Source organism: Psittacula echo, assembly GCF_963264785.1.
Source record: "Psittacula echo genome assembly, chromosome: 3".
In the NCBI taxonomy this organism is placed as follows: Eukaryota; Metazoa; Chordata; class Aves; order Psittaciformes; family Psittacidae; genus Psittacula; species Psittacula echo.
In genome coordinates, this window is record NC_137736.1 from 117,091,195 (window position 1) to 117,116,361 (window position 25,167).

The 25,167-nt window shown below is 40.8% G+C and overlaps 1 protein-coding gene across 5 annotated transcripts; it reads left to right on the forward strand.

Moving 5' to 3' along the window:
- The first annotated feature begins 21 nt into the window (after positions 1–21).
- MRE11 (MRE11 homolog, double strand break repair nuclease) lies at positions 22–21,935 on the forward strand. Of its 5 annotated transcripts, none has more exons than XM_080613133.1 (20): positions 22–112; positions 662–776; positions 1,353–1,485; positions 3,938–4,098; positions 4,745–4,832; positions 5,439–5,580; positions 6,946–7,060; positions 8,071–8,256; positions 8,727–8,898; positions 9,622–9,702; positions 10,227–10,353; positions 13,380–13,483; positions 15,121–15,294; positions 16,457–16,519; positions 17,411–17,627; positions 18,573–18,656; positions 19,653–19,705; positions 20,187–20,254; positions 20,660–20,738; positions 21,335–21,935. In XM_080613133.1, exons 2-20 carry the CDS (start codon positions 757–759, stop codon positions 21,380–21,382), a joined length of 2,115 nt encoding a protein of 704 aa, XP_080469259.1. In that variant the 5' UTR covers positions 22–112; positions 662–756; the 3' UTR covers positions 21,383–21,935. The 5 variants fall into 5 exon arrangements, with proteins under 5 accessions (XP_080469259.1, XP_080469260.1, XP_080469261.1 ...); XM_080613134.1 differs by having other exon boundaries at positions 662–760; XM_080613135.1 differs by lacking the exon at positions 18,573–18,656.
- The last annotated feature ends 3,232 nt before the right edge of the window (positions 21,936–25,167 follow it).

Below are 25,167 nucleotides of genomic sequence, written 5' to 3' on the forward strand. Positions count from 1 at the left end.
GCCCCACGAATTCTTCCGGGCCGTGGCGGCTGGCGGCCTGGCCGCCACCGGACGTGACACACCGCCAGCTGGTTTCGGGATTGGCCTTCGCGGCGGCGGCGCGGGACAGGAGGTAGGTAGATGTGCGCTTCGAGCGGCGCGCCATAGAAACGGTGCTCGGCAGCAGATGGCTGTGCTAGGCCCGGAGGTGAGGGATGGGCCAGGTCGGGTCCCATGCTTGGGGGTTGCGGGTATCCCCCTCTGAGCAGGGCAGCGTCCCGCTGCTCTTCGTGCACTGGTTTCTGCCCAGTGCTCCTGGGCCGCCGTCGCTACCTGCGTCGATGCCGAACCCGATGGCGGTCGTGCTCGAACCGGTGCCCGCCCCCCCTGCCCCTTGCCCAGTCACGGCTTTGCGGCCGTTCTCGGGAAGTTGCCCTTTCCTTGCATGTTTCCGGGCGGCCTTGCTCCTGGGGGGCGGTGTGAGGAGCAGTGCTCCGTGACTGGGTGGCCGGTGTGAGAGGGCTGTCGGCGCTCCAGGGGTACCATGTGTCTTGCGCGGTAGGGGACAGCTAAACCAAGCAGGGGCCTCCTTTACCTTGAGTTCTTTTGCAACGGTAATTCCCAGTCAAAGACTGGGTAACTGATCGCTCAGCTCATCATGCCCTGCCTTTTTGTCTCTTAGGCGCTTTCTAGCATCTGTGAAGATGGAAGCTTGCTGTCTGACCTGACTTACTAAGCGTTGTCCTGAGCCTTTTCGTGAAGAGTCTTGGTGCAAAGATGAGTACCATCAACTCACAGTAAGCTCCTGTTGTCTGCAGCTCTGACATATAAAATAGAAAGTTTTCTGTATATTTGGAATGAGATTTGTGTTTTCATCCAGGTCCTTATGGTCATCATACTTGCTTTCATATGAAGGTAGATTGCTAGTGCAGAGAGGAACTGAATGTTTGTTCACCGAGTCTTTTTAAGGGCAGAAAACATGCAAAGGATTCCTTAGGCTTTGTTAGACACTTCAGAGAGATGGTTGCAGCCGTTTGTTAAAGGGGGGTGATTGGCATAACTGAATCTGGTTGATTTGGTGAAGCCGTTTGTTAAAGTGGGGTGATTGGGATAACTGAATCTGGTTGATTTGGTGAAGCCGTTTGTTAAAGTGAGGTGATTGGGATAACTGAATCTGGTTGATTTGGTGAAGTGCTGTTTGCAATGAAAGTGGTGAAAGGTTTTGAGAATATTACAGGACTGTTATTTTGATAGAGTTTTATCAAAAATCTGTGTATTTCATGATTTTGAGTAGAGCAACTTCTCTTACTAATGTCTGGGTTGAAATTCATAAGTATATTGCATTCTAACACAAATTTTCTTGTCTTACTCAGGGATGATGAAGATACCTTTAAAATACTTATTGCTACTGATATTCATCTTGGCTATATGGAGAAGGACCCAGTGCGTGGAAATGACACGTTTGTGACTTTTAATGAAATTCTGGACCATGCTCAAAAAAATGAAGTGAGTACTATTTTGATAGTGAGGCAGTGGAAAGCATGTTCCAATCTGCCAAAAGCTATAAAGCTTCGTCGTGGTGTGTGATCCTTAGTAATAGTTTGGTAATTTAATTTGCTATTGATTGCAACCAGTTACGTTTCTGTTGTAGTAAAAGGAATGCCTATTCCTCTATGAGAGCTTTCTTAATGAATTATAACCCTGGTTGCATGAATGGTGTTTTCAGATTGTCCTGGGGAATGCCAGTGACCAGGAGTGCCACCAGTAGGGTGGGCAAACAAGGTGTGATGCAGCAGTTTGTGCAGCAGTTCATGCAGGAAGGGGCTGAAGCTCTGCAGCTTGACCAGGGGGTGGTGGTGTCCACCTAGCAGAAAGCCATGGACTCTCCAAGCTCTGCACCCACCATGACTGATGCAGCTGCACAGACAGAGCTCTGGTGGGAACATGCTGCCACCCAGGTGTATGGCTGCAGGCTGTGCCCTGCTCTTGTGCCAGTGTGGGATGGCAGTAGTGAGCAGAGCTGTTGAGGGTGTGCCCATGGAGAGGAACCCATCTGCTTAGGGACAGAGCTCTGGGATGAGCTGAGTTAGGGTGAGGAGTATCAGAGAGTGTGAGAATGAGGCAGACTGCTGGAATCACACCGTGGCCTGCCCTGAGACAGGCCGGACAGGCAGACAGGACACATGACATGGAGGATTCCCTGTCCTCTTTCCTCCTGGCTGAACATAGTGAATTAAGGGATAGGGGCAATAGCAACATAGAATCATAGAACAGTTAGGGTTGGAAAGGACCTTAAAGTCATCTAGTTCCAACCCTCCTGCCATGGGCAGGGACACCTCACACTAAACCATGTCACCCATGTACATGCACAGCCGATGCATCTCTTGTGCCTACCCCACCTTCCTGAATGCTCTTCCACAATAGGCGTGAGGCTCTGCAAGTGAAACACAACAGTAATGAGGACAATGTTCATCTGGCTTGGAGGTGTCACCTAGGTTAAGCTGGCTTTCACCCTGCATCAAAACTGCTTCCATAAAGAAAAAAAGATGGGTCATTGTCACAGGAGGCTTCCTCCTGATACGAACAGAAGTCCCAATGTGCTTACTGGACCCAGTTCTTGGGAAAGTGAAGAAAAGGAGTGCTTAGGGGAGACCTTACCACTCTCTACAAATACCTGAAAGGGGTTTATAGTGAGGTGTCAGTCTCTCCTTTCAAGTAACAAATGATAGAACAAGAGGAAGTGATCTCAAGTTGCACCAGGAGAGGTTTAGGTTAGATATTAGGAAGAATTTCTTGACTGAAAGGGTTGTCAGGCATTGGAGCAGGCTCTCCAGGGGAGTCTCTATCTCTGGAGGCATTTAAAAAACAGATGTAGCACCTAGGAATGGACTTGACAGTGTTAGGGTAATGGTTGGACTTGATAATCTTAAAGCTCTTTCCAACCTAAATGATTCTGTGGTTCTATTTTTAAAGATTCAGTGTTTCTGAGTTAAATTATTTGTAATTTTGATGACAATGGATTTTGTTTGTTTGTTTTCTAATTTTTCTTCAAAAGCTAAATATATATGCAGTCACTGCAACTAGTACCTTCTCAAAGTAATGTGGCAAGTCCAGAGGAGGGCCTTGAGGATGATAAGGGGGCTTGAGCACCTACCATAGGAAGACAGGCTGACAAAGTTGGGCTGTTCAGCCTGGAGAAGAAACGGCTGCGTGGAGACCTCATAGCAGCCTTCCAGTGTCTGAAAGGGGGCCTACAAGGATGCTGGGGATGGACTCTTCATTGGGGACTGTAGTGATAGGACAAGGGGTAATGGGTTAAAACTTAAACGGGAAGTTTAGATTAGATATGAGGAAGAAGTTCTTTACTGTGAGGGTGGTGAGGCACTGGAATGGGTTGTACGAGGAAGTTATGAATGCTCTATCCCTGACAATGTTCAAGGCCAGGTTGGATGGAGTCTTAGGTGGCGTGGTTTAGTGTGAGGTGTTCCTGTCCGTGAGAAGGGGGTTTGAACTAGATGATCTTAAGGTCTTTTCCAACCCTTACTATTCTAGGGTTAGCTACTGATTTCTTCCCACTAGGTACCACAGCAACGGAAAGATAATGCATGTCTTCATGCCTGTCAAAGCAAATGTTCAGGAGCCAATCCAGAGACCTTTATTAAAACACTTCACTGGTTTTTGGTTTTGTTTTTAGTACTGTCAGTTGTTTTCTCCTGTAGCTCTTCATAAATGCATCTCTTTGGGTTTTGTTTTGATGTAATGAATAATTTCAGTTAATGTTCGTTTCATGAGGAAATGAAATACCATGTCTGTGTCTACCACCTTCTTCTACCTAAAAGTCCAGATATGAGGAGATACGTGGAACTTATGAAAAAATGATTTAAACTACTTGCTTAGAAGTCTTTCAAGGCAATACAAAATGTTGTATTAAAATAATAAAGCTTTTTGTTACATACAGGTGGACTTTGTTTTATTAGGTGGGGACCTTTTCCATGACAACAAACCTTCCAGGAAAACAGTACACGCTTGTTTGGAGTCACTGAGAAAATACTGCATGGGAGATCGTCCTGTTCAATTTGAAATACTGAGTGATCAGGCAGTTAATTTTTATAATAGCATGTAAGTATCTTCGGTAAACTTTGTGAGGTTTGGTTTGCATCCCTAATGAACATGTTGTGTTTTTTGTGATTTAAATCATCTGTGGCTGGAACCGTGACATTTTAGGAGTGTTTGTTTGAAACAGTGCAGTTTTAAACAGACTTCACCTATCATCTTCTGTAATCTAAATCTATAAAGGAGCAGACACCATTTTTTGAGAAGCCTGTGAGCGTGTTTTGACATCGGATACATTTATGTAGTGTATCATTTCTGTCCTGCAAGTGCCGTGCAAGTAAACCAATTTCCGTGAATCACTGTGGTAAATCAGCAGAGTTCTTTGTGTGTAAACACGGGTTGCAGAGCCCAGTCTGCTGCTCTTGCATGTACCACACTGCATGTTGTACAATTTTTTCACAGGCTTGCTCTAAATAGCATCTTTTATTACCCTGTTCCCAGTGGGAAGTGCTGTTCCAGGCCATGAGTAAGAATGTTCTTATGCTGTGCAGCTGAAACTTATTCATAGCCACTTAGTGCTTATTTGTGCTGCTGTTGCGATGTATTTGAGATGACGTTTGTTTGAAGAGAATATTGGGAGCTGTCCCCAAATTTGCAGATGGAGTTTAAGTTTGTTTGTTGTTTTTCTTATATTTTTTTTTTCCTTGTGCAGGTTTCCATGGGTGAATTATCAGGATGAAAATCTCAACATTTCTATTCCAGTGTTTAGTATTCATGGCAATCATGATGATCCCACAGGGGTAATTATCATCATAATTTGTACTCTACTGTTATATTGCAAAAAAAATATTCTAGAAATAGAGACGTCAAAAAACACTGTTCTTGGAGAACCACCTGATTTTAGTAATTTGCTCCACTCTTCAGATAAATACTATGTTGTCACGAATTAACAGAATTGCTAAAGATATGCAAGTCAAGTATGACATGAAAAAAGAGAATGGAAAGAGGTTAAGGGAACCATATGAATTCCATCCCTGGCAGTGTTCAAGGCCAGGCTGGATGGGGCTTGGAGCAGCCTGGTCTAGTAGAAGGTGTCCCTGCCTGTGGCAGGGGCTTGGAACTGCAGGAGCTGTAGTTGTTTGGAATTTTTTGTTTTGTTTGTTTTTATGAATGATTTAATGTTTAATTTCAAGTTGTTCAAATGCAGTGAGACTTTTAAGGAAAAGGGATTTGCTTCTCTATCTGTGAGTACTAAAAAAAAAGCCAATATATGTGGTGGGGTTTTCAACTGCAGAAGTTGCTTAAGGAAAGATATTCTCTCTCCCTTTTGAGACTGTTTCATTTAGACTTTGAAGACTAAGTGTTCTGTTCAAAGCTTTTATACTGTTTCTTGATATTTTCTGCAGGCAGATGCACTGTGTGCTCTGGATATTTTAAGCTGTGCAGGATTGCTGAATCACTTTGGACGTTCAGCTTCCGTGGAGAAAATAGATATTAGTCCCATTTTGCTCCGTAAGGGTAGAACAAAAATTGCTCTGTATGGCTTGGGTAAGTATCAGCCTGCCAGACTGTGGCCAGGTTGTTCACGTATCTCTGGAGTTCAGTAGGTCTAAATTAGGTTGGAAAAAACATACAGCATTGCAACAAGCATGAAGGTCTAAGTAACACTAAATGAAAACATATCAGCTCTGTGACAGTGCTAGGGTTCTCCTCCTGCTGCATTGGCACTGGTTGACAGGTTTTTCCTTCTTTGTGTTTGTCATTGGTTGGTTTTTTTTGTTGTTTTTTTTTTTTAATAATTTAAATCATTCGATAACGTTATTTCTGTATTTCTATTGGTCTTAAATGACAACTGCTTAAGTTAGCCAGAGATAGTGCATGTGTATTGAGTCAGGCAGTCACACTTTTACGCTCTCACTGTTGTGTTAGTCTTACTTCCTCCCGCTTAAGTAAAGCGTAAAAGTAAAACTCCGCTTTAAGTAAAGCACTGTGTGTTCACCTGCCAGTTTGGTTATATTTAAAAACATAAACTGCCTGAGCTCTAAAAGTTTGCTGGATGTTCTAAGGGTTAGTAGTGGGAGTGCTAATACCAAAGTATAAAGGTTTCCAAAAGCATTTGAATTTTAGTATCCAAAATCATTACTGAGAAATGCAGCAGCTTTCTAAAGCACAGGTGTTGCTGCATGAAAATGTTTGAGATGTTTCTTTGAGTTTATGCCAGGATTATATATACCCTCTTGACTTTCTCTGGTTTAGAGAGCACTTGTTCTCATTCAACGCATGTAAAACTCCATATGGTATTTTATTGATATGCATCATCAACCCTGGGTATGGATGGTTTGTTTGGGGTTTTTTCTTTGTTAAAAACATCAAGGAAATAATCAGTCACACACAGTTCAGAAGTACTGCTGTGTGGGAAAGCACAGACTTTGCATAATTCATTAGCTGTTTGGTAGAGAATTTCAAAGTATGCTTAAGAAGTCTATCTCTACTCAGTATTATGTGGTTTTAGACTCCACTGTACAACCAAGTATACTTCTTACTCTGTCAACAAGAAACAAAACACCTCTTGTATGATTTTTTTTTTCTGTCCATAGTCAGTTGTTCACCACAGAATGCTGGCGAGATGTCTCAAACCAGATGTAGGTAATGAAACTGCTTTTAGCAGTTGTTTAAAGATAGATTTTTATGTTAAAATGTCTTATGTTTAGAAGTCTATCTAGTAAAATAGCCAAGTTATACTTTTATCTATTTAGATTCATAATTAGACTCATGGTCATGAAAATGAAGATCTGATCTTGGTACAAAGTTGTGTTCTTTATGCTCTTTTTAATTGAGCTGCTAATAAAAATGCTATCAAATAGTTAGTTTACCACAAAAAGATGATTTAGTGTTTTGTTTTGTCCACTCCAGGGGCTATTCCAGATGAGAGGTTGTATCGTATGTTTGTTAATAAACAAATAACCATGCTGAGACCGAAGGAAGATGAAGATAGTTGGTTTAACTTGTTTGTGATTCATCAAAATAGGTAACAATATTGAATGAATGAGGGTGACTTCTGAACTTACTGTGTTACTTCATTAAACTGCCTTGAAAAGGATAGGTGAGGAAGCCAGGTGTACTAGTTGCTGGTTTTTGTGAGTAGCTTGTTTCTTTGGATTTTCCCAAATGCAGGAATTGTTTTACAGCTCTTTAGAAAAGAACTGTAAAGCAAAAGTGTTGGAATAAATGAATTTAAGAATTTTGGGATTTTGGGAAATCTCTTCCCAAACTTTTATGGTTAGGGGCAGTGGAAGGTTTGTAGTGTAATATGTATATAATAAAGTCTTGTCTTAGAGCTGAGAGTGTTAACTTCATATTGTGTTTTCTGTCCTTGTTTGGACTATGATTTGAGGACTGCTGTATCTTCCCTTACACTGCTAGACTTTACAGTTTGAATCCAGGATAGGTGGCATGTGTTCTTTCTGCCTGCACACTTCCAGCAGTGGTAGTAGGAACAGGTAGTTATTTTCCAAATCCATTCTTACAGTTCAAGGAGTGCATTCCTCATGGGAGAGTAGCAGAGAGGCAGGAATAAACAAATACAGCTCAGATAACCCTGAGTACTCATCTCTGTCCAGTAGGCTAAAGGAGCTCACTATTCTTTCATCTCCTCTGCCTTCTGGAAAGAGATGGGAGGGGTGGTGTTTCCCATATCTGTTTAATTCAGTGTTTTTCTACCCCACCATTAAAAATGCTGTGAGGTGCTATAAAAGCATTTGTAGGGAAAAATAACCCTAAAGCCTTGCAAGTCAAGTAAGAAAAAAAGAGAGATCTGAATAAAAGGGAGGAGAAAAGAATGAGCACTCTAAGTTTAACTAAACACTTTAAACAATTATTTAAGGAATAAATGTGAAGAGTAGCTGATGTGACATGTACTTCAGGTGTTTTTCCTGGAGTTTCTATATCACTTTAAATCTCCATGAGTTTGTCTCCTCCTTGGCTCCCCTCTTGCTCACTTGCTGCACATTCTAATTATTTTTCTCTTTTCTTGAACAGGAGCAAACATGGAGCTACCAACTACATCCCAGAGCAGTTTTTAGATGACTTTATTGATCTTGTTGTGTGGGGTCATGAACACGAGTGCAAAATAGCTCCATGCCAAAATGAACAACAGCATTTCTATGTTTCTCAGCCAGGAAGTTCAGTGGTCACATCTCTGTCCCCTGGAGAAGCTGTGAAGAAGTATGTGATGTTTTCTTGTTCTTATTTATCCCTTGCCTTACGTCTGTGATGTGTTTGAAAAAGGAAAAATACTTCTATTAAGTATGAAAGGATTTGTGTTAGAATGTAAATTAGTTCAGAGTGTGATAGAACAAATTAAGTAGATAGAATCAGTGCCTAGAATAACTTTTGCTTTATTTAGGATTAAGCCTAACATCTGAAGCAAATGGAATTTACCTGAGGAGTTGCACCCTGATAAATTGGCATACAAGGAACTGTGTTCATGTGCTGTGTATGGAGCAAGGACAATTAAATATAATAGAACTGAAGTCTGGCAGGGCCAACCCTGAAATACAGATTCAGGAATTTCCTATAGCTTTTAAACTTTTGTCCCTGAAAGGTAAACATAAATTGGAGCCAGATTTTTAATCCATAGATCTCTGAAGTTAATCTTGTAGGAAGTTACTTTTCTCCTTCCTTTCTCCTTCTAGACACATTGGCTTGCTGCATGTTAGAGGGAAAAAAATGAAAATGCAGAAGATTGCTCTGGAGACAGTGCGGACTTTCTACATGGAGGATATTGTTCTAGCTGATCATCCAGATCTCTTTAATCCTGATAATCCTAAAGTAACTCAAGCAATACAAGCATTCTGCATGGAAAAGGTAACTTGTAGTGCTAACAGTATATGGACAACAGTGTATGGACAGGGAATGGAATCTGACTGGTTTTGAGACAAAGATGAGGAATCTTGTGTCTTTCTCAAATTTACTGGAAAAGAACTTAGGCCATGTTTCCACAGGAAGCTAATTCCATGCCATTCACTGAAGGCTTGCCTTCCAGATTCCTTGGCTGGGATGACTTATCGAAATAGGCTATAATTGCTTTATGGGCCTCCATATCATTTTTGTATGAAAACTCCCACATAAGAGTGGGGCACTGTTGGATGTGCACTTTGGAATCAGTATAAATACATGCACCTAAACCCTGGCAGCTGGGCTGTGCAGCCTGAAGGGGCAGAAGTAATGAAGCAGGTTTATTAATTGATATTGGTTCTTAGGTATAAGTCTCTTTCTGCTTTTCCCTGGAACTAGAAATCTAACAAAGCATAATGCTTATAAAGTAAAACACTGAGTGGTCAGTGATGTAGGTACTGCTGGACTACACTATAGCTGAAAAATAAGCTTTTTATTATGACTCTTTCCATTAATTCTTACGGGGTTTGGTTGAATCCAGCTGTGGATTGTTCAGGAATGAGAGCACATCCTATAGCACTTAATTTTTATAGCTCACCCCTGCAGCTGTGAATGTATTTTAAGGTATAGTTGAAGGATTCGTACATCTGTAAGAGAACAAAGTGTAACTGAAGTTTTAACTCTGTTTCACAGGTTGAGATAATGCTAGACAATGCAGAACGAGAGCGCCTGGGCAATCCACGCCAGCCAGGGAAGCCTCTCATACGATTACGTGTAAGGAATTGTTCACTCTGGGTTGCTTTGGTTTGAAAGGTCACTGAGCTTCAAAGCAAAGTCATGCTCTAGCATAAGCACATAATATATTAAATGTCTTACTGTGTACAGGCAAATATAAACCATCTTCATACCATGATTCCATTTACCTGTGGTACAACAAGTATTCCATGGTAAAGGATGAGACTGGTCATGCCAGTATGTCACTACTGGTCTGAGCATTAGACTGCTGGTATAATTTATGGAAACCTTCCTGAAGGTTTCCATAAATGAAACTAATTATTATTGTTATTATCCATAAACTATTCTGCATTCTATGGTAAAGCGTTAATTTTAGTTTGGCTTATTTTTCACTTTTCCTTTGAAGGGTAACAAACCCATCTTCATACAATCATAAAATGGTTTGTGTTGGAAAGGACTTCAAAGATCATCTAGTTCTAACCCCCTGATCATGGCCAGGGACACCTGTGTGGCTTCTCTCTTTCTGTTAATTTCATATCTAAATTTTTCCTTTTCTCTCTTAGGTAGATTATGCAGGTGGCTTTGAACCATTCAATGTCCATCGTTTTAGCCAGAAGTACATGGATAGGGTGGCTAACCCAAAAGACATCATACACTTCTTCAGGCATCGTGAACAGAAAGAGAAAAATGGTAATTATAAAGAAAGTGTTCTGGGTTCAGCAGTAGCAGTCATTTTTATCCTTAGTAGCTGGTGCAGTGATTTGGACTTTCAGCATGGGAACAGCACTGATAACACCGATGTTTTTAGTTCTTGCTAAGTCATGTTTACTCTGACCAAGGATTTTCTCAGTCTTATGCCCTGCCAGGGAGGAGGGGAAGCTGGGAGGAAGCAGAGACAGAACACCTGACCCAAACTTTCCAAAGGGGTATTCCATACCACAACATTTCGTGCCCAGTATGTAAACTGGGGGGACTTACTTTGAAGGCCCAGATAGCTGCTTGGATCGGGCTGGGTAATGGTTGGCAGGTGGTGAGCAATTGTATTCTCTCCCCTTGTTATTTCCTTTATCATTATTATTGGTGGTAGCAGAAGTAGTTTCGTATTACACCTTGGTTACTGGGCTGTGCTTATCTCAACCCATGGGAGTTACATTCTTTTGATTCTCCTCCCCATCCCTTCGGGACGGAGGGGAGAAGGAGGGAGTGAGTGAGCAGCTGCATGGTTCTTAGTTACCGGCTGGGCTTAAACCACAACAGGTAGGGATCATTGGCTTGCTTAGGTTTTCATTCTTACATTATTTTGTAACCCAGCACTTGCAAAGGCTTGGTGTCTACCATCTAGTGTGTTACAGGAGGAGTAAAGATGCCGAATCTCATTTAAGAGTATATATTGCACAGGTATTTCTGCTCTATTTCTGAGTTTGTCTAAAATTCTCATATTTAGCACAGCATCTTCTGACAGCTATTTATAAATAATTGTTTGGCCTCAGACCATACTGTATTGCTTATGGTAACATACATAGGCTCCTGCCACATTGAGTTACTCCATGATTCTATGGTAATTACCATGAAAGGTGTTACACACCTAAGACCTCTCAGAATGAGGAGTGTTGGGTGTGGACACACTGCAGGAAGAGAAAGGAGTGTTGTGCGTTTCCCCCTTTTGTTTTGTCTTTTATTTCGTTGCTGTAGTCATTAATTTGTTTATTCCTAAAATAGTCATGGAGAGGGTGGGCTTGATAGTTGTTTGTATATCGAGAAAAAAACACGTCTGAATGTAGGACAGCATTTCGTCTGCCCTATTTAATTACATGTCTGAGATGCTCTTGGCTTGTCTGTTCCAGGTATGGCTCTATTCAAACATTTGTGCAAAACAAATAATAGCTGTTACTGTTGCAGCATTCCTTACTGCCTAGAATTTTTCGTAAATGGATAATAGATGTTGCCCAAATACTGGATTTGTAATAGTTGCTAATGAAGATGCAGCTTGCACAAGAACAGACTGTGCTAAAGAACTGTTAATATTTCACATTAGCACATTATAAGTACTCCAATTCCATTGACAATTTTTACATACATGGTCATTTTTACGGAGTTCAAAACATGTTTCATGAATAAAAAATGCTTTTAGTGATTTTTTTTTTTTTTTAATTTATTGATCTTGTTTTGCTTTGGTTTATTTAGTAGTTGTGTAATCTCATTAACATCTCAGAATACAGCATAGATACTGCTGTCATCACATTTCATCAATACATGTTAACTTTCCTACTGCACGTGCATCTCTGCTTCAGGAAGAGAATGTGAAAATATCATGGTTCTAGCATTGTTTTATTAGATATCCTCTACTACAAGGGAGATGGTTAATAAAGCAGTCAGAATTTTCAGTACATGTGTTCATAATGCTGTGGTTCAGTACAGGTGATGTTAAGACTTCATGAGTTCAGAAGTTGTTACTGTTCCTTTTAGAACCACAGAATGGTTTGGGTTGGAAGGGACCTTAGGGAATATACCGTTCCAGCTCCCTGCCATGGGCAGAGACACCTCCCGCTAGAGCAGGTTGCTCCAAGCCCCATCCAACCTGGCCTTGTGCACTGCCAGGGATGGGGCAGCCGCAGTTTCTCTGGACAACCTGCGCCATTGTCTCACTACCCTCACAGTGAAGAATTTCTTCCTAATATCTAATCTAAATCTCCCCTCTTTCAGTTTAAAGCCTTTCCCCCTTGTCCTGTCACTGAAAACACCCTTGTCAAAAGTCCCTCTCCAGATTTCTTGTCAGCCCCTTTAGGTACTTGAAGCTGCTCTAAGGTTTTCTCTCCAGAGCCTTCTCCAGGCTGAGCAAGCCCAGTTCTCTCAGCGTGTCTCCATAGCAGAGGTGCCCCAGCCCTCTGATCATCTTCGTGCCCTCCTCTGAACTCACTCCAATAGCTTCATGTCCTTCTTATGTTGGGGACCTCAGAGCTGAATGCAGGAGAGCAGGTGGGGTCTCACAAGAGCAGAGTAGAGGAGCAAAGTCGACCTGCTGGTCACACCCTTTTTGATGCAGCTCAGGACATGATTGGTTTCTGGGCTGCAAGTGCATGCTGCTGGGTCATGTTGAGATTCTCATCAAGCTGCTTTTTGTTGTAGCTGCTTATGTAACAAAGCAATGGTTTGTGTTTGTGTATGGCAGATGTCTGGGAGCAATCTGTAGTCAATTCAGATTACTTTGCATGGTTTGTGGTAATCTCCCTTGATTACCCCTTTATTTTCTGTCATTCCTACCTTGCTGCCTGAGAATGGGAGACAGCCATAATGAGCTACGAGCATTTTCCACTAAAAATCAGTCAGTGTGCTTTGCAGGAAAACTTCTTCCCTGGTAACAGAGTCGTGTATGAAAAAAGCCTTGTGCTTTATGGGTCCTTTGATTTTCTTCCATTTGTGAACTTCTAGAGTACAGTTACAGTAACCTTCAGGACATAGTGTTAAATTGATCATTCCAGACATTTGGGAATTAGAAGAACACTTTGTATCTGCTAGTGGTAGAGTTGTCTTGTACAGTTATTGCATCTGGTCACCTGTGTTTCCAAATAGACTCCGCAGTTAGTACAAAAATCCTTTATGTATAAAAGGGACCACAGTTCTTGAGGCCTATATTAATCTTTTTTTCCCATTCCTGTCACTGGGATGATAAAAGCTACAGATGTGGGTGACAGTGCCACTGTGCTTTTCTATTCTAGACAATGATCTTAATTTTGAGAATCTGATTGGCAGACCTGCTTCTGAGGGGATGACACTGAGGGTGGAAGACCTTGTGAAGCAGTATTTTCAGACAGCGGAGAAGGTATCTGTCTACCTTTTCTGATTTGCCTTTTAATGAAATATAATCTTTTTATTCTTTTTTTTTCTTTCTTAATGGAAATGGTGTGCCATGAAAAGACTGACATTCACCAAGAAGTGGATTTATATCATATGTGAGTTCCTGTATGAAGTATTTGTCTTGGGTTAACAACTGTTGTGTATGTAGGTTGTATGTGGACACATGCTGGTTTGAGAACATTATGATAATGCTTCATGCGAACTTGGCAGTGTCTGCCCTGTACTAAATGATGTGTTATGTTCTTACAGGAGGGAAATAGGAGGCAGCATACTGTGATATGAGTGAGAAGCTACCTGAATTTTCTATAGGGTCAATGCGAGATTATACCATTTACTATTACCAGCTGACTTGGAGTAACCTGTTACTTTGCAATGTATTTCAGACATGGTTCAATTCTATACTTTATTTAAAGCAGAGAGAGAAAGAAGAGAGCTCCCTCCAGTAGTTTGCTGTCTCCTCACCCTTCCATTAAACCCAGTTTATTTCCCTTTCCAATACCAGGACAGTAACATCTCAGAGGTAAAAAAAAATAATGAAAACTAGTGAGTCAGATGCCCAAATGTTTTATCTAGATCATAGAATGGTTTGAGTTGGAAAGGACCTTAAGATCATCTAGTTTCAACACACCTGCCATGGACAGGGACACCTCACACTAGACCATGTTGCCCAAGGCTCTGTCCAACGTGGCCTTGAACCACTGCCAGGGATGGAGCTTTTACCACTTCTCTGGGCAATCTGTTCCAGTGCCTCACCACCCTCACAGTAAAGAACTTCTTCCTTATATCTAACCTGAACTTCCTCTGTTTAAGTTTGAATCCATTATCCCTTGTCCTATTGATCAAGCATAGCATTCAGAAGCCGTTAGAGCAAGGATTCCTGAGGTAAAGATAATACCCCAAATTACATCATCTTGCCAAAAATACTGTATTGGGAAAGCAGGTGGAGAAGAGAATGGCTGCAAAACAGCACCAGTAGCATCTACTACTTTTACTAATTAATGTCCATAGTAATAGAGTATCTTGATGAATGTCATTTTACTTGATGGACGCATGAGAACTATTGATACTTACAGGATTGCAATTCAATAGGGTGGACTTCTGCATAATAGCTCTTAATGCTTTATAACAATGATCTGTTCTGTAACTGCCATTTTTTAATATCAGGATTTTACAGTAAAATTTAGCATCTGCAATAATTCAGGGCTTGTTTTTAATAGCATTTTATCTCTGTACAGGTTAATCTTTAGTTAAAAAAGGAAGGGGAGCCAATAAAGAGTACAGATTACCTTCTCTCAGCAGCACATTTCAGACAAATTGTTTTAGAAATTATTAGCACTTTAGCTTCTTTACTGTTCCTGAAACCTTTTTCTTTGAGTCTTGAAAATACTCTTAAGTAGGTATAGCATGTTACTAGCAAGAGGATTGTAACTGTATTATACAAAGTAATGTGTTTGCTTATTGCTGTACTTTTCTCTGAAGTCTTCAGTGCATGTTACTGTTTTTGGAACCATTTTAATATAACGTTTATGTGAAACAGCAGGAATATTGCTGGTGTTCTTTGGCAGATGCTTCTTAACAAAATGTTTTCTCCCGATTTAAAAGAAAGTACAGCTTTCGCTTCTAACTGAAAGAGGAATGGGAGAAGCAGTGCAGGAGTTTGTGGACAAAGAGGAAAAAGATGCCATAGAAGAATTGGTGAAATTTCAGCTGGAAAAAACACAGAGATTTCTTAAGGAGCGGCGCACTGCTGCAGAGGAAGAGAAAATAGATGAGGAGGTAATATTGTCTTAATGTTAATCTCTTAAGAGAGGTCAAGACAGAAAGCAAAATAAACGGTGTTCAAACCTGGTTTAGTAGATTTCCCTGTGTGAGGAGCATGTGCAGTGACTTGCCTCTAGTAGTTTTCTGGAGTTAGTAAATATGGTGATGGAGTTTCAGATACATAGTGTAAAAGCTTGTGTTGAAAAGTACACAGGTATGCTTTTACTGATTCCCACTTTATATGCACATGCATATGTAGAAAAGATCTGTCACTCTACGTAGATCTCTATGTATATCTGTTGTGAGGAAGATGGTAGATATGCTGTCTTAGGTTTTTCATATTGGTTCAGGGAAGAGTACAAGAACAGGGCAAACATAAAGGAAACCTATCTTTCAGGTGCTCTACTAGCTTCTAACTTCTTGAAGCTCAGGGTCTCCCAGAGACAAACCTGATTTATGTGTATCAAGTAATCTTTAAGAGACTTCTCTACTTGTTGAGCTTCCACATGAGCCCATGTGTTCAGTTGTAATATTCAAGCATTGTGTGACAAGTTGTTAACTGTGCACTGTGTAAAGAATAATTTGGTGTGGGGAGGAAGGTTGCATCTACCTGTTTTCTTGTTGATTGATTGCTTTAATTCATGAGGGGTTGAAAGAGACCGTAAACTATCAGTACCTGCAGGCTTTCTGTGCCTTTTGAGGGGAGTGTGTTTGTCTTTTGGACTAATATTTTCTTACTATCCACCCATTATATCTTCTTCCATACTTGTCAAGTTGAGCTTTCTTAGGTGTACATGTATTGCAACGTTTGTCTCTTCTCAGAGTCATTGTTCTCTGTCTTGCTTCTTCATCTGTACACCTTGTCCGCTTATTCATATTTCACTGTTCCCTGTTGTCAAATCCCAGTTACTTCTCTTGAACACAGAATCTCCTACTTTTCATCATATCCTAAGCTTTTTTTTCCCCAGTGATGTGGCTCCAGTAATTCATAGAATGTGAGATTCTTAAGAATAGCGTGAAAAGGCTCTAAATAAACTGTACAGTTATTTTTGTGCTCTTCTTCCCCTCTGAAATGAGTTTGATGTAACAACTTGGTGCTCATTAAGACTTCTCACTGTGTTTTGAGTATTGTGTGAAATGAACTGTTATTTTGATGGGAACTCTTTTTTTTATTCAGGTGAGAAAATTCAGGGAGAGTAGAAAAAAGAATGCTGAAGAAGAGGATGAGGAAGTTCGTGAGGTAACTCCTTTGAATTTTGAACACAGAATGAGGATTAGAATAGAATGGTGATTTCTGCATACAAATGAAGTCTTTTAACAATACTTCATCATTGTCCTTGCTAAAAAGTGCCTGTCTGCCTAGGGAAGATTAGTAAGTCTTTCTAAAATCTTCCTTGATATCACGTGTGCCTAAGCTTTTGAGATCTCTTTTGTGCAATTTGTGAATGTGAATGTTGACTTGTTCTTGCTTTAAACTGAGGTGAGACCAAACAGATGGTCTTGAGAGATCTGGCAGCTTGAACTGTTTGTGATCCCATCACCAGTGAACATGGGGATGGGCTGTACTGAGTGATATTACTGGGACAAATTGGTTCTGTTGGTAAGTCTTTAGGTATTATTGTCCTCATCAACAATCTGGGAGTCTTAGATCTTCCAGAAATTGATACCTAGATTGCATATGTCTTTCCAAAGAGATTTGCCACCCGATAGCACTGCTGCTCTTTTGTCTTTGCAAGCTGTGTGACTGTAATAAGATTTTGAGGAAAAAGTACAGTTGGGGTGAGATTCGGTTCTCATGGTCTGAGATATCTTCACATGAACTAGTCTTAAGAATGCACTGTTGTCAATGAGATCAGGTCTCCTCTGAGCATATGTACATAGCTGACATAGGATGACAATCTATCATATGAACTAGCTCCACTCTGTTGTCAGAGCTACTTTGTATGTACATATCTAAAGTAGAGTAAATCCTGTTCCTGCCTTTTGACAAACTGCCTTGCCTTCCATAACACTGCATTTGGGTCTTCTAAGCCTCAGTGGTTTAGAACTATGTATCACAACTAGGATTTAACAATGGTGCATTTCATCATTTAAGAGCCTTTCTCCTACAGCACTTACTGTTCCATTTCAGGCAATGACCAGGGCTAGAGCCCACAGATCTGAGGATGCAGTTCTTGTTGCAGCCTCCAGTGATGAAGAAGCCATGGATACCGGGATGAAAGGCAGTGGTGATTCAGATGATGGCTTTCCTGCAACACTGACCCGAGGAAGGGGTCGAGCAAGAGGCAGGGCAAGAGGTGCCAGAGGGCAAAATCCAACAGCAAGAGGTTCATCTCAAAGGAGGAGAGGTAAGAAAAGCTTCGCATTCTTTGTACTGCAGTTATTGACTCTTTTTTTCTTTTTTTTTTTTCTTTAAAAGGCTACTCTTTTCTGAATCTTCAATCCAGTGGAAATCTGGTGCTTGAGGACTCCTGGGGAAAGAAAATCATTCTCAAATATTTTTATTATCATCTTACATAGAGTTGGCTGCCTTACAAAGCTGAATTTATCACTTTTTCATGGGGTGGTTCAAATAAAAATGTCTTGCTTCCTGCTTCCCAGCTATAGAAACATAATAGACTCTTAAAAGGTTCATTATTGGGAAGGTGTGTGCAGTGAAGTGCATGGCTAAACCTTTGTTACTGCTATAGGTTTATCAGTATAGAGAGAAGGTGTAGATTGTCTCTAATGCAATTTACAAGAGACTTCATTGTTTCTAGGGACTGAGGAAATGGGGAGTGTTTCCTAAGCAAAAAGCATTAAATAGCTACTTGGCTTTGTGTGATTGTGCACTTTACAGTGGTAGCAGTACTTCTATTAGATTTGTACTTCCATTATAGTTGTACTTCCATTATATATAAAGAAAAGATGGGATCTTGCAATAACGTACTCTTTTGAGTTGTCTCAGTAATACTCCCAAAGGTCTAAGAGCAAGATGAGTTGAAACAAAGGCAGTTATCTTGGGACTGATTTGGTTAGTGCCTTCAAACAAGTTCTGTGAGAATGTGCTGCAGCACTGGTGTGATCACATCAGAGCAGGGGCATATGTGTGAAGAGACTGTCTGTGGAGCAATGGACACTTGACTTGGAGCAGCTCTTCTGCGTGTAAGGAGGGCTTTGGTTTGAGGAAGAAAGTGAAGGGGTAATATAGACAATATAGGTTTTTAAGTGACTTGCCACTCAGTTATGATAAGCTAAAGGGAAAAATAAAATAACCACTGAACAGATTTGCGTATTGGTTATTATCCCTACAGGAAGCAGTGGCCGAGAGTCAGCTACTAGGAGCAGAACCTACAAGCCTCTATCTGTGCCTGCCAAGAATATGTCTATTATGGATGGTAGGACTTTGATTTGTCTGTTGCTGTAATCTGCTTTCTCAAATTGTAATGAAGGTGTTTGTTTAATGATGAAGTGCCTAAATTGCCTTTATTTCTATTAGTCAAATTCAGCTGTTAGAGGTTCTTTTGGTTCTAATGAAATAGGAACAGTGATGAGAGAAAGACTAATGGAGGGGAAGATCAGAATAGTGATATCTTGCTACCATGGGGTAAAATGAAATGTGTCAGGAACTTCTGTCTAGACATGGAAATAGGGAACATCTTACTGTGTGCAGAGCCTTAAGGAATAAGCATAGAAGAATGCAACTTAATAATATCTATTATATGTAGAATATTCCTCAGTGGATACTAAGTTTAAACTTGGCTGATGTTTACACGTTTGTGGGCTTTAATGCAAATCCATTTAGTCTTATGTTGTAGCAAATTTTAGGAATGCTGGATTTTACTAGGGAAGAGAAACTTACCTGTGATTTAAACCACGTATGTGAGAGTAGCCCTTCCTTGCTCTAGAGGAGAGGCTCTGAGGAAACAGCACAGGTAATCTTGAGTAATAAAGAAAAAAATACTGTTCACAAATCTATACATGAGACTCCACAAACTTCCCAAAAGTAGAGTGAACTTTAAATTAATCAGCAGATTACTTAGATTTGAAATTGAACAGCAAATTACCTAAAATACTGCAGATAAATCAATGTTAGCAAATGCCTAAATTGTTAGACATACAGGAATATCAGTTACAGTAATATTTTTCTCCTCTTAACTAAAGTTACTGAAGGTTTTTCAGCTGGACTGGGAAGCTGCACAGTAGTGGTAGATCCCTGGGATGTCGTGCTCTAGCAAAGGCTTAATTTATGTTTTGGGTTGGATTTGTGGGGGTTTACTTGTTTGTTTTACAGGTTGTTTTGTAGAGGAAATGCCTGCTAAGCAGATTTTAAATAAAACATCAGCAAGTAATTGTGTGAGCACTTTAAAAATATTACATTTGTTTTATTCTAGCCTTTGGGTCTTTGAAACCAGATCCGTTGAATTCATCTAAATCTTACTCGGAGGTAAGAGTTCACCTTTGCATAAGTGCAATTGTGCTGTCTTTTGATTTGAATAATAAATATATGGTCAAAATATTAGCCTTAAACCAGGAGACATTCCCAAACTGTAAGTTCCAGGAGCAAGTTTCTGCATGTTCAGTTGTAGACCTTTTGCACCCTTTCTTGCTATCGTGTTTGTCTGAGAAAAACAATGACCAGGGGGTTTTTATTTGTGACCATAGCCTACGATACCGACTGTAGTTACATGAGTATTTTGGTGAATTCTGCAAGATCAGTGATCTGAAGAGCAAAACTTTTACTGTATTTGTGCATCATACAGTTCTAGCCTGGAGCCCTATCATACATATATATATGCATATATATTATAACAAAGTGGGAATATAGTTGGAAAACCCCCAAAGGTTCTATGCTGTAATGCTATGCATTCTATCACTGTAAGAATAAATTCTGTGAAAAAGCTTTATAAATGGTATTTCTTTTCCAGGATATTATAGATGATGACTCCGATGTAGAAGTACTTTCTACTGCTTCTTCTTCTAAAGTCAGTCTAAGGTAGGTATGTTTACTTCATGATCACTATCATAACTGATATATCTCTGATTGGCAGTCATCAGAGTCCATGGATCTGATCCACTATCTGGAAAACCAGATTTTTTAAGACAGTCATATCACTATTTAGAGAATTTATATTCTTTTATTATTATTATTTATTTTTTAATTGTTTTTTTTTAACTATTAATGTGGTAGATCTTTCTCTAACAATAAATTGGTCTGCTGCTTGGGGTAAGCTAGGTCAGAGCTTTAGAGTTTGGGAATTTGAATTGTTCTACTTATGTTACTTCTCTTCATTCTTAATCTCTGTATTGATGGTCCAAATCTAAGGTGAAGGGCAATTTACTGGAATATCTGGTAATTAAGAACATGCTGATGCCTTTTCTTTTTTTTGTATGTTTCAAGGTTGTCGTCTACACCTTCACTTGGTAAAAGAGGTTCACAAAGCCAAACATCTAGAGGAGTTGATTTCGAGTCAGATGAGGTATGGTAAAAGGGGTGTCTTTTTACCTTTATTTCATGTAAGTTCCTATAACTTACTGTTCTACAGCTACTTAAATAAAGCATTTCAGAGGAAAAATAGTTTTGGTTTTTTTGTTGGGATTTTTTTTTTTCCTCACTAACAGGGCTAGATTATTGCAACCAGCTTTACTTAGAATTTGTACAGAATCCTCAAATACAAGGCTAGAAGGGATCTCAGGAAAATATCCAGTTCTTTTTCCCTTCAGTTCTTAATCAGTTCATTGTCATTCCTGACATGTGTGGAATAGGTTATTTTGCCTGTGGAAGAAAGTAATTGTAATCTCTCCTAGTGCTTTGCTATGTCCTTTTATTTGTTTATTTTTTTCTTATAAAAAGGATATATTTTTTATATATATATAGGGGTTTTGCACTTTTAAATATCTGATGGCCTTTAAATCCATAGATAATCTCTTTCATATCACAACCAGTAAATCCAGGTCTGTCAGAAAACATGGAGTAATATGACCAGACTTTCTAGTTTAATCTAAAAGTGATTGTATTTTCTATGGTTCTGAATACATCTAGTTTTAGTAACATATATCTGTTTACAAATTGCAGGATGAATTTGATCCATTCCAAAGCACTGCAACATCAAGAAGAAAATAAGTAATTTCTGGTTTGCTATACAGGAGAGACCATGAAAGACAGTGAAGAGGATGGAAAGCAGTTTGCAAGGCGTTCTTTTTATGACATTTCTCTGTAAATGCCTTCAGTTTTCACTTCTATGAAACGTTTTTGGTTTTGTTCTGTTTTGATTTTTTCCAGTGGCACCAAATTTGGTGTAATTTGGGTTTTGCACTGCTTAATGCATTAGACACGAGTGTCTGGTAATCTGAAGTACTGCCTGAAGCTGCAAGTTCTTTCTAAAACTTCTAAAAGGCTGTTTTGGTTTTGGGGTGATAATGTAAATAACAATTATATCTTTTCTATAGAACTCTATCTCTTGAACTTGAATTTTGCAGAGGAGTAAGTTTGTAGTAGTACACAAGTATGGATATGGGCATGGACTTTGTCAGCGCAAGAGAACTTGTACTTATTTGCAGTTTTCTATGGATAGAGTTGTAAACTCTGGAGAGTTAACAGTTTGACCCAAAAATACAGTTTTCAGTATTGAAGCTGGAAGATATTTTAATACTTTCAGTTCTATGAGGAAAAAGAAGCCCACTGTTGCACTGTTACTGAATGTCATAGTATATGGGAATAAATGCTGCTTTGGAATTAAAGAAGCATCAAAGGGTACTCTGTCTGTGATTATAGCCCGTTACAGTGCTTCATTTTTTAGTGTTTCTGGGTGACTTATATTCCTCTTACACCTTTGTTTTCACCAGGCCTGTTTTCTAGTTATTTTGTTAAGGGTGCTATTGCAAGGATGGCTTTGACTTTTTGATGACCTGAGTTCATGAGCCATATGCTTTTATTTCAAACATTTTCTAAATACTTTCCACTTTATAAATTACCTCATTTCATAAATACCTTTTACAGAAGTACCAGATACAGTTACCAAATCCTGACATTCTGATGCAGCTGCTTCCTTTGCTGCCAGTGAGTGCTGGGAATGGTGGAGTAAGGGTGAAATTAGTAGGTACTGAACTGACAAATCCATTACAGCCTGTTCATACTGGGATATGTTTAAATACATACAGAAGCAGAATGGTGGTGTGAGAGCACACAGATGACATGGGAGAGACATGACCCAGGGACCTTCCAGTAGGTTTTTTTTTTCCCATGACCCTTTGGGGGTTTTTGAGGTCAGCCTGCAATCTGTATGGTGGGACCCTACCTCCTCTGTATCACAAGACATTGAGCCTAGCTCCCAGGAGCATGGGCTTGGGCTGCACGGGAGGAGATTCCCATCCTCTCCCCAACAGCCTGGCTGAGGAGGTGAGGTCACCTACTCTCCTGGAATGCACCTGGTCTTCAAAGGCAGTGGTGGCCAGGGTACCTTGCTAGAAACGAGAATCAGATTAGGGGGAGTAAATACACAGAACTAATGTGTTTTGACAGTATATAGATTACAGTACAGGAGGGCAGGATCTGATAGATGTGGAAGAGTAAGAAATGGAGTTTGAGTGTCAGAGGACGGAATACCTCAGGTCAGTAGCCCTGAAAGGAAAGGGGCCTGGGAGCTGCTGGAGCAGCCCAGTGAGAAGAGACATGTGCCTCTGCTCACTCTGTTCTCATACCGAACCTGCACCAGAACACTGCCTTATCCCACTTCCTGCCATTTTTCCCAGCCTTTATGTTACATTGTGAGACTCTTTTTCCTGGCAGCATCAAATCAGGGGCATCCTCACTTGTCAACTGCTTCCAAGCTGGACACAGATTTCTTCCCTCTGAAAGGTCACAGTTGACTGCTACCTTACCAGTTCCAGCAGGTTCTGAGATGGACCAAATGCCAAAAGAACTTAAATTGGACAATTTTGTGGAAGAAATAGATGCTGGCAGCAGTTTGCAGAGGAGGGCTGTGGGCTGGCTGTACTGAGGAAAAAGTAGCCTGAGTGGGTCACTGGGGGAGTCACAAGCATCTTCTGGAAGTGTTATTTTCACCAGTGAGTGGCCAGCTTTTAATACAAGCTTTTCAGATAATGGTCTTTTAATTGATAGTTATATAAAGCCTCTTACGTAAAAACCTGCCCTGCCTGGGGTTAGTTGACACCACACAAGCAGATCTGTCCCCAGCAGACAGGCAGCACCTTATACGTGTAGGCATGAAGAAACATGTCTTTCTGTGCTGTGTGGGATTTGGTCTCCTGATGCTGATTTTAGGTTTCCTGCTGTGTTTTGGGGGGAAGGCACAGGGAACGCTGCTGTCACAGTTGGAGTGACACACCTTACTCATAAGCAAGAAGTAACAGTATGTTTACTGGTTTAAAACAGTGATTTAACAGTCTGTCCGTGAATGCGACAGTGGTTTAACAAGACTCAGTGACAAGATGCACTTGAGCATTTACTGCATAGAGGACAGGGTCAAACAAAACTATCAGTCATGAGGTTCAGAAAGGACCCTCTTGTGTTCTAAACTCAGAGAGGAGTCTAGGTGCAGCTGGATCCAGACTTAGTCCCAAATGGGGTCAGTGTTTTATGTGTAAAGGATTGAGTGCACCCTCAGCAAGTTTGCCGATGACACCAAGCTGTGTGGTACGGTTGATACGCCGGAGTGAAGGGATGCCATCCAGAGGGACCTCGACACGCTTGTGAGGTGGGCTGATGCCAACCTGATGAAGTTTAACCATGCCAAGTGCAAGGTCCTACACCTGGGTCGGAGCAATCCCAGGCACAGCTACAGGTTGGGCAGAGAAGAGATTCAGAGCAGCCCTGCAGAGAAGGACTTGGGGGTGTTGGTCGATGAAAAAATGAACATGAGCCGGCTTCAGTGTGCGCTCGCAGCCCAGAAAGCCAACCGTATCCTGGGCTGCATCAAAAGGAGCATGACCAGCAGGTCGAAGGAGGTGATCCTGCCCCTCTACTCTGCTCTCGTGAGACCTCACTTGGAGTATTGTGTGCAGTTGTGGTGTCCTCAACATAAAAAGGACATGGAACTGTTGGAACAAGTCCAGAGGAGGCCATGAGGATGATCAGGGACTGGAGCACCTCCCGTATGGAGACAGGCTGAGAAAGTTGGGGCTGTTCAGCCTGGAGAAGAGAAGGCTGCGTGGAGACCTCATAGCAGCCTTCCAGTATCTGAAGGGGGCCTACAAGGATGCTGGGGAGGGACTATTCATCAGGGACTGTAGTGACAGGACAAGGGGTAATGGGTTCAAACTTAAACAGGGGAAGTTTAGATTGGATCTAAGGAAGAAATTCTTTACTGAGAGGGTGGTGAGGCACTGGAATGGGTTGCCCAGGGAGGTTGTGAATGCTCCATCCTTGGCGGTGTTCAAGGCCAGGTTGGATGAGGCCTTGGGTGCCATGGTTTAGTGTGAGGTGTCCCTGCCCATGGCAGGGGGGTTGGAACTGGATGATCTTAAGGTCCTTTCCAACCCTAACTATTCTATGATTCTATGATTCTATATGCACACAATCAATCCCTTACATCACTTAGCTAAGATTTCAGAGTTTAGCAAGTTAACCATTTACCAGTTAGCCCTTGGCTATTGTATTGTTATCTGTCTCCCCCCAGTCCATGTTGATCTAGATGAAGATATCATCGCCAGATGCAACATTAGGACCCTGACTGATTGCCACTTGAGCAGGGTTATGGGAAGTGAAGGTGAGGTTGGGGGTAGCACACTGTCACAGCCTGCTGCCCTCTCCTCAGTCTTGTTCAATATACAACCTGTTTCTTTGGATCCTGGACTCACTGGGCTGGGACATCCCATCCTCTATATCATATAATCACCTATTTGTAGCTGCCTGTGTATTTCTATAAACACTAGAAAGCAGAGTTTCAC

Excerpts from the sequence above, each read along its gene's own strand:
- MRE11 (XM_080613133.1), top strand. The coding sequence starts at position 757 with ATGAGTACCATCAACTCACA. Across the intron at positions 7,061-8,070 it reads TTTGTGATTCATCAAAATAG|GAGCAAACATGGAGCTACCA; the intron begins GTAACAATATTG and ends TTTCTTGAACAG. Across the intron at positions 8,257-8,726 it reads CCTGGAGAAGCTGTGAAGAA|ACACATTGGCTTGCTGCATG; the intron begins GTATGTGATGTT and ends TTCTCCTTCTAG.